The 9,926-nt window shown below is 40.8% G+C and overlaps 1 protein-coding gene across 1 annotated transcript; it reads left to right on the plus strand.

Moving 5' to 3' along the window:
* The first annotated feature begins 455 nt into the window (after nt 1-455).
* On the plus strand, nt 456-9,710 carry MDFIC2 (MyoD family inhibitor domain containing 2). Its single transcript, XM_053954003.1, is given in 4 exon segments — nt 456-541; nt 543-619; nt 5,532-5,753; nt 9,277-9,710. Coding segments are annotated over 4 exon segments (645 nt in total). The 3' UTR covers nt 9,537-9,710.
* The last annotated feature ends 216 nt before the right edge of the window (nt 9,711-9,926 follow it).

A 9,926-nucleotide genomic window follows, 5' to 3' on the forward strand; every position in this document is an offset into this window, starting at 1 on the left:
CTGGCAGGCGCATCCGAGGTGGAGGAGCTCAGCATTGCTCCCGGTGGGGACCTGGGCTTGCCACCACGGGGACCTTGGCCATCTTGTCCACCAAGACTGACAAGCCATGAAGGCCAGAGTTTGGGCTTAAATTTCCTCTCTCCTACTTTGCTCATGATTTGGGATCCTCATCTAAGGTTTCTGGGTTGTTTGGGCATGGATGATGCCCCACATTTCATCTCAGACCTCACAGCTCTCAAATTTTCTGTACCTACCTGAATTGCTGTGTTTGCGGGTGATCCTCTTCCCGTCTTTTTGGGTGAAACTTTCTGTCTGGGCAGTTTGTTTTGTTTTTTGCTTCCTTTCCTGAAAAGACACAGAGGGTAACACAAACAGCGCACCATGCTGTGTAACCTCCCTCTGCAAGGAAGCACATTTGCTTCTGTTTGACCTCAGACCAACAACTCCTGAAGTCAATGACTGTCACTAAGTGGCTGAGGGTAATAGCTGTGCCAAACCACATTTCTTTGACACTTATCTCTCTTCAATTTGTTTTCTTCTCCCCACCAAGACCGTCGCACCAGTTCCCTGCCTCTACTGGCCCTCCCTGGGGTGACGCCGAGCAGTGAGGACCATCCAGGTAAGCTGCTGGCCTCACACATGCAGAGATACTCTCTCCCTGGTAGACTAATATATCCCTTAAATGATCAAGAAAAGGTGTTTTTTTTCCTTTGGCTTTTGCCTTTTTGAAGAACTGCTGTCAAACCCTGAGGTTTGGGTTTCATCGTTCTATGAGAACCAAGTGAGTTCAGATCAAGGCTTCATACGCACAAGTTTTCATCCATCAGGTCTGATGTAGCTCTGCCTGTGTCATCTCGACACTGACCAGACATGGCACACAGCTCCTTCAGTGATGAGCATGTGATACATTAAACAGACAGGTAGCAACAGCAGGGCACGGGATAATGAATGCTGCACTCATACACCAACAAGCCTCAGGGGAAAATTAAAAAGTTGTAGGCCCTAAACTGCTACAGTTTTCCACACAGTTTAGCATTATCCCTTGGGACTCCTCCCTACAGAGGTGTGAGGCAAAGGGACACTGCCAGGATGGATTTGGAACAAATGCCAGCATTGAGCAGAGTCACAGGCTCCCTTGTCCTTTGCTTGTAAGATGTGGATGAGCCCTAGGAGGGTCAGAGATCAATTCTCTTTCTCCTTCAGTGGAGTCTCCTCCTAAACAGCTGCTCCAAGAGCTGCTTTGGATTGCCTGCATTGCTGCAGTCCCTGTTCAGCAGAACAGAGCACCTCTTAAACCCTCTGTCCCTTATCAAAAATAGACTTAGAGCTCTTGTATACCTCTATACGAAATCTAATTTCAGAAGCATGCAGGGAAACTGCAGACTCCTCTTCTCCAGGACTGCAAGGTGCTGGTTTGTGCCTAAAGCCAGTGAAGAGAAATAGAGGTCAGGGGACATACTGCAAATGCCAGTCTTGGTATCACTGCTCCTCCCTATTAACCAGAGGGATCTGGAGCTGGCATCAGTGAAAAGTAAGTGATTTACTTTGTGCTTTCATGAATTTAGACACTTGTAGTCAGCCATCTGAATCGCCCAGCTCTGAAAAGAAAAAGAAAAAAAGAAATTCCATGTGAGTATTGAGACTATCTTTGATACAAACATGGTTGAACAATCCCAGTCTTCTACTGCAACAGCCAAGGCGAGTCTCAGCTTCCCCATGTGAGGAAGAAAGTTGCTACTTCATATTACTTAAAAATGGCACATTGTGGGGGTGTACCTTTAGCAGCCTCTGCCTAACAGTCTAACACTGAATAATCTGAAATTTCTTCATCATGATACACTTATTTTTCCCTTTAAGTTCACTTCAGTGACTGATTTCTATACGTTAAAAACACAGACATATGTGGACATTTGAAGCTGAAAACAGGCTCTTAAAAGACAGTTGCAAAGCTTGACCCTCTTCCCATCTCTAATTGTAATTTGGGGTTTTTTATATTCTTGTTTAACAGTAATCATAAATATTATGAGTGGTATGTAATATATTTCTAAAGCCTATTTGGCTACATCTATTTGCTCCAAACTCTCAACCTACTACTGTTCCATCCAGCAACAAACTATAATAGGAAAAAAAAAAAAAAAAAAAAAGTGCTAACCACCTTTTTTTTCCTGCTGGTCTAGCACAATCTTTATTTCTTCAGACACTTTGTGCAAACATTAAATTGATAAAAGACATAATGTAGATGGACCCACAGCTGAACTGAAGGTAATTGCATAAAAATGAAATGGAGACCTATAATTGTACACTGCTTTAGCCTCTCCTGCAGTGTTTTCTGGAAGCAAGGATCTCGCTTGTCATAGCAAGTTGCTTGTTACAGTGATTGCGTGAAGACTTGATCAAGCTGTACAAGACAAGTATAACATTACTGAAAGGGAGCGTTTCAAACTAAGAGTCTGACACTAAAATGTACTGTATTTTCCAAGATGTAGTATGCTTTAACAAACAGAAGAGTCCCTGAGTGACAGCTTTTGTTACCCTTTTGTTTGATGGTGCTGTATTGAAAAATTCAGGTTATGTCTATGCCTTTCTATTTCTGGTTTTGATTTCTCTTCAACAGCACTTCAAGAATAAAAATTGACTCCAAATATGAATAGTAGAAGTCGGTGGATACAGTAAATGTCAGTCTGGCATTTACTGATTACTTCTGTCAGACTTTTTTTTCAGTCTCACTTCTTGAATGCTTAAATGCATTCCGTGGGCCATTGTATTGTTGCAGAACTGGGGGAACTCAACAAATATATCATGAATTAAAACATAACTAGTTTAGATTTTTGGGTAGATCTTGAAAGTGGAAAATAATAGTTATTCTTGCCTAAGCCTTTTGATCTGATCCATGTGTATCCAAAGGCTCAGCCTGAGTGTAGCTCTCACTGTGAACAAGCAGGACCCATTTGTGATATTGGCACCTGGCTAACAGGTAGGGCCTGTGTCTTTTGGACTCACAAAATAATTGTTATCCAATAAATCCAATGCATAAGCAAGACATCACTTCCTCCTGAGCTCTGCTGCTTTAATCAGCAGAACTTTTCCTCTAGGTGGTTTGTTATTGAATGAAAGTGCAGGCAAACCTGTGGAATGTCACTGATTTACAAACACTGGAAAACAGTCATGACTGTACATGTAAGGGCATCCAAAATACATGAGTTTTCACATTCTGGACTGAAGAGGCTGGCCAAGGAGTCAGAGAGGGGGGAAAAAAGGTTGCATTTGTTTACTCTGAGGAGAAAACCAGCAACAGCTCATCACAGATGGGCAAACCCAGACACGCATAGCCTCAGATGCTGATTTCCTATGACCAAGGGTACAAGCTCAGGGGAGAACTGCTGTGCTTTGCACTGCTGGGTCACAACCAGTGGAGCCACTGCCTATCCTGCCCTTCCCATCTCACCTGTGGCTTTCCTTCATCATAATGCTCACAAAACCTGACAGTTAGAGGTTTCTGAGCCTCCTCTCTGTGCCACTGCTCTCTTACTGCCTCCACCCCATCATTCGCTCCCTGCCCAAGGCCAACTCTCCAGGACAGGGAAATTCACATTTCCATCACAGTAGACTTTGTTGTCAATATGACTTCAAAATCAAGACAATACCTCTGCCAACACACAATTTTAAAGCAGTGATTTAAAATTAAAATGATAGCCTAGTTTTTGCTCTTATCTTATCCCAAGATCTCACTCTACTAACCTCTACCCACCTTTTCTGCTTCTACGTATTTCACTAGGTAAAAAATATCTAAAATGGCTAGAAACATGGCTAGAAATTTAAATTAATTGCTCACTCATTCTGTAAGTAACTGGAGTCATATAAATCATAGAAAAATTAGCTTGGAAGGGACTCTAGAATCACCTCATTTGGCCTCTGCCAGAAACCTGCAGTAAGAGCAGGTTGCTGGGGTCCATGCCCAGCTGAGCTCTTCACACAGCCATAGCCTTGCTGTGGTCTGTTCTGGTGCTTTACACATTCCCATGATGAGGAATTCATTCCCTGGGCATTTCCAGCTGCCTTTGCTGCAGCCTCTGACCATGCCCTCTCCTTGTTTTCCATCTGTGCAGTGCTGGGAGGAATTGGGGTCTGGCTTCTCCATTATCCTGGCTCTGGAGAGGAACCAAGCATCCAGCACTGTTCTTTGCCTTCTCCTCCAGGCCAACCAAAGCCAGCTCCCCCAGCCTCTGCTCACACTGAAGGTCTTCCAGACCCCTCACCACCTCAGTGGCCTTCACTGGACTCGAAGTAGATGCTACTTATCTCTCAAAACCTTGCTTCCCCCCTCCTCAAGCCTTATGGTTGTGCTGGTTTTTCACTTACCCTGCAATCCATCCATCCCATCCACATTTCCTCCTCTCGCTGCAAGGATACAGAGGGACCAGCTGCAGCCTCATCAAGGTTTCACTCTCTGTCAGCCTTTCCTTGGCTTTTCTTTAACCTGTGTCAGAAGCCAAAGGTACCTAAAAACCAAGAGATATGCAGGGCCTCTCTTCAGACTCCTTGCAGGCAAGTGCAGACAAACCACTTCAGAGCACTTACTGTTCCTCTCAGAAAGTAGCATTTGCAAAACTGAGGTGTTTGTAAAGATTGATTTTCTGTATATAGCTCAAGAGCAAGCATATCACAAGATTTAAGTGAGATAAAAAGTGAGGCTGTGCTTGATGTGAGGTGCAGGAGTTAATCAGCTGTAGATAAGAACTGATGAGGTTTTATCATCCCTGCCACGGAGAGAATGACTGTGTTTCTTGGCCACTTGATCACTTCAGAGAGTGGGTGAAACTATATATCAACCCATGTTTATCTGTGCCTGAGAAGTTCTTCGAGAATAAATTGAACTCAGAACTCTTCTTAACCTTTCCCCTAGTTGGGGCTTAAAATTAAGCTCTCCCTCTGGTTTTTGAGCTGCCTCTCTGGCACGCTGACAGCATGTGAAGTATCCCATCTCCTGGTTAACTTCCAGACCAACAACGCAAGTGGGGATAAGTTATGAAATAAGGAATCTGGATGCTAAACAGAGACCACCTGGCTGTCTTTCCACAAGATTATGAGCCACGGTGAGCTGGCACATCTGCATCCAGGTACCACCTACATGCACATTGTTGGCTGTTAATTTAGGGAAACGAAGTTGCAGCTGAAAAATAACAAGATAATTGTTTTGCCTTCTTTTATGTCACAAATTGAAGTTAGGATATCAAACTCTAAATAGATGTCAACCTGAGGCAATAGTTCTGTTTTCTTTCCAAACCTGATCCCACACACTGGAAGTGAATTATTACTTAGCCTCTAAGTCCTCTGGGTTTAAGAGAAAACCTTAGAAGGCAGGTTCACAAATACCTTTACTATGAATAACCCTCTGTAAAGAGACTGAAATCATTAGGTGAGAAGGGTTAGGCCTTGGAAGTAAACAACTGTAGGTTTGAAAATTCTGCATATGTTATTCTCTTAGATCTCTGCCTTGGTATCACAGTCCTTTTTTTTCCTAATCCCACCAGATAACCAGCTTACAAATGAAAAACACACAGATGAAAAGCCTATGAAAGGTATTGTTATGAGTTCTGTCGCAGAATTCAGCATCACAGACGCTTCATCAAAGGGTACCAAAAATGAGAAGAAATTGTCAGATGCAAGCAGATCATCCATTGCTTCCCTGGAGAAATGCAGAGAATTCGCTTACATTGAAGACGATGCATCAGTACATCAGAGAGACAGTGACGGTATGTTTTATAAAACAGATCACATTTGAGCTGATTTCTAAATAATGCCCACTGCAAAAGAACTATGTATAACCAACTCGAAATTAAATGTTGAACAGGAGGTTCAAGAACATCGCCAAAAGCAATGTTAAGTTGCCCTGCAGACATTTGTGTGATAGATGAGAATTTCTAGAAGATGATCTTAAATTGTCAGTGATACTAAAGTCATAGAAGAGGAGCTTAGAGCTTATTGTGCCACAGAGCATTTGTACTTTAGTAATCAGAGCTTGCACAGAGGCACCAGTGTCAGTATCAGATAAATCTATTCCTGGTTATTCCAGTGCATGTTAAAAAAAGGCTCTGTGAAGTATTTCAGAAGTTTCTTTTGAGTGCCTTTTGCAATAATGGATTAGTGTGTTATATCCAATGGAGCTGGGATCTGTCGTGCATATCATTTAACAATTCCTAAATTAAGCATTTCTAAATACAGATCAACACAATAAAGTGCCCTGTTCTCCAAGAATCATTAACATCTCAATGGTGTCACAGATCCTTACAAAAGGGATGTCTGTGATACACCTATTGGAATATGCTTAATTTCAGAGAAGGATCTGAAGTATTTATTTTATTTAGGGGTCTTGTCCTCTTGTCCAGACACTGCGTATTTTTGAGTTTGAGATCTCAACCACTACTGGCACACAGGTGTGTGCCATGTGATGCAAATAACAGATTTCATTCTCCTTAAAAAAAGCTAAACGTGAAGGAAATTAACAACAAAAAAAAAAACAAAAAAAACAAAAAAAAAAAAAAAACAAAAAAAAAAAAAAAAACCAATCTGTGCTTAATTAATAATGTTAAGGGCTGGATAGAAGCCAAGAAAACCAAAGGAAGACAGATTTGTGGTTGTCATTGCATACTCAGCTCACTCCACTCTGACAACTTACTGCTTATTCCACATACACGAGACCAAATCCTGTTTGCTGGTGCTTGGAGAACCTCTGAATGCAGAGCAGTAGATGAGGAAATTGGTGATTATTTTGTTCCCAGGGCTCAGACAAGAGCAAATACAACACTCATAGGTCTCACCAAGGATGACCAGAAAGGCTTCAGCAAGCTTTGGACCACGGTTGTTCAGAGCATCATCTGTGTGAGCAGATGCCACCAACCAAGAGCAGGAAAACTTAGAGATGAGGCATGCTAGAAAAATTATTATAAATTCTTCTTTTGTGCTAATTAATCTAGTAATGGAGAGAACGAGAGCTGAGGTCATTGTTCTCACTGAGATAAACGCAGTAATGCCGTTTGGCAAACAGCAGGGAAAACAGAGGGGAAAACAAGAGATTGCATCTTCTTTTATGCAGTTTGTGGCTAATTTATTTTCAAATATATAAATGAATGCATAGGAATGGATGTCTAATTGCTAATATCTATTATTTATATACATTACCCCACTTAAAACAGGACCAAAAAGCCTCACACATGCAGATTTTTTGAAATGTGTTACATCCATTATCACAGTTCATGGTGTGTGCTCTGATGGGAATTTAAAAGCATCTTTACTGCACATCACAGAGTCTGTGCTGAAACATTACTTTATTATTAAAATCTTGTGCTTTTTGTGTGCTTGCTTTCCTGGATGAAGCCCTAAGAATCATATCTATTCTCTCCAGATTACATAAGCACCATTATGGTTAACACGTTCAGGGAAAAAAAATGTTATTAAAAATGGATCTTTGGAGAGGGAGAAAAAAAAATTGCCAAATCCTTAATTAAGACATAACTTTGAATTCTGTCTCTCACATCTATGTATAGGAAAGAAATTTCATAAACATCAGAGATCTAAAAAGAATAGTCTTAATTACACCAAGAATTACTGGATAAAATGATTACATTTTCTACAGTGTAAATTTCATACAATTAAATACAGTGGTGTCACCTTATTAACTGTTTCAATTTTATAATTATTTCAGTTCATTTAGCTAGGAAAAAATATAAGCATGAACTTACTGAGTATCACCAAAATCTAGTCATTCTTATTTGACAGAACTGACTTAGAAGTTAGTTGTGCTTGTCTGAACCTAAATAGATCTTGACATATTTAAATAAGTATTAAAATTGATAACATTGGTGATGATATGCCATTTAGAAAGAAGTTCAGTCATATGCTATTTGTTCTTGCTACCTGCTTTAACTGCCTTTTTAATAAAGAAGCTGGAAAGCTTTTTTTTTTAATTTTGTTTTTTCATCACGAAAGCTTTCTAAAAAAAAAAAAAAAGCATAATTCTGGAAACTTCCTGGCAGTTAACTTCATGTTACGTGAGCTAGAAAATGCCACAACAGAACCAATGCAGTTGAATGAGTTCACAGTTAGTCATCCTAGGGCAAGAAATGTGGTTATAACCATATGCTTTCCTGAAAGAACCAATGAAAAGACACTCATATTGTTGAAGGCATTTTTCCTTTCCAAAAACAAGAAGAGGAAAAAAAAAAAAAGAAAGGAAAGGAAAGGTCTGGGTCTGTGCTCCAACTGGATTCACACAGTTGGAATCTCACACCTGCTGCACTCAAGCAGTCTCCCCAGATGCTGGAGACAGAGGGGTGAGAGGAGTTAATTAGTTGATTTTGGGAGGACACAAACATAGCAGAGTTTTAGTCATGGTGAGGAAGTTTTCAGGAATATTCACTGGCTCCAGATACACATCCTACATAACCTATTTTCCAAACTTTTGTCTCCTTTGAAAAACTGACATTTGTGAATGGAAAGGTAAGAACCTTGCTTGGTGGGAAGTTGGCAGGACCCTGAGCTGAGGCACACTGCCCTCCCTGAAAGCTCTTCTCCAGACCTGCTCTCCCTCCCTGTCCTTGGTAGTCTTTAAACATTTTTAGTGCAAACTCTTGTGAAAATGAAAATAAACTCCAGTGTCCCCTGTGCTGGTGCTGTGTTTTACTAAACCCCACAGAACCCCTCACTCACTGCCCCACTGCAGAACGGGGGTACCAGAAAGGTAAAAGGAAGAAAACTCATGGGATGAAATAAATACAGTGTAATAGAACAATGTAGTGGTTTTACATGGGAGGAAGAAAATAATAATAATAATAATAATAATAAAAATTAGGATATACAAAACAAGGTATACACATTGCAATTGCTCAGCACTCACCAATTGATGCCCAGTCAGTTTTCTGAGCAGAAAGCCCTGCTTGTTTTCTGCCTAATTTATATTGATGCCATATGGTCTGGACTATCCTTCTAACCAGGTGGGATCAGCTGTCCAGGCATGAGAAGATAAAATTCGGTTTAAAGGGCTTGTTCTTCTGCATTTCACTACTACAGAATATTTCCATTCAAATTCTTTTCATACAGCTGTTGTTTCTCCAGAGCAATTAAAACAGAAAATAAACTTTTCACTTGTCTCTATGGAAGTAGTTATCATCAATGTATTTTTAGCCCACCCCCTCACTTCTGTGTAGCCACACTGGCCTAAACCTGGGTAATCCCAGCTCACACTTGTTCTTACGTCTCCCTGCTTTTCCTTTCTCTTAGATGAATGCGCAACACTTATCCTGGCCTGCTTGTTCTGCCAATTTTGGGACTTTCTTATAATGCTGCCTGATACCTGTGAACATTGGCTGACAGATACCTGTTGTCCATCCAATAGATATTACCAGACCTCCGACGAAGACCACGGCAACAACGACTGCAACTGTGACTGTGACATTGATTGCAGCCTCTTTGAGTCCTGCCACGAGACTGGGGAGTGCCTGGAACTCGCCATGGAGATTTCAGAAGTCTGCTACCGCTAATAGGAAAATAATTGACAAAATCCCTCAAAACTACCTGACACATTACAAAGGAGATTTTTTTTTTTTTTAAATTAATCATAACCAGAGGTTTTGTCAATGAGGACTATGTGCATCTTGTTGCTCCCTCCTTGGAGGTCTCTATATCTGTACCATTCTGGTGGCATGATATCACAAACTGCTGAAACCAATAAAGGACAAAAAGGAGTCTTCTCTGCCATAGATGGCAACAGAATTCCTAAGTGCCAAGTGTGCTCGCTGCTTTATCCACTGTCAATCCAAGCTTTTATAAACCTTTACTTGCTTTAAACACTGATTTCGCCATTCATAAACACAGAACAAATTAGGACATTATTTTAGGACTGATATATATATATATATATATATTAGTTC

This window comes from Vidua chalybeata, chromosome 12 (genome assembly GCF_026979565.1).
Source record: "Vidua chalybeata isolate OUT-0048 chromosome 12, bVidCha1 merged haplotype, whole genome shotgun sequence".
NCBI classification, from domain to species: Eukaryota; Metazoa; Chordata; class Aves; order Passeriformes; family Viduidae; genus Vidua; species Vidua chalybeata.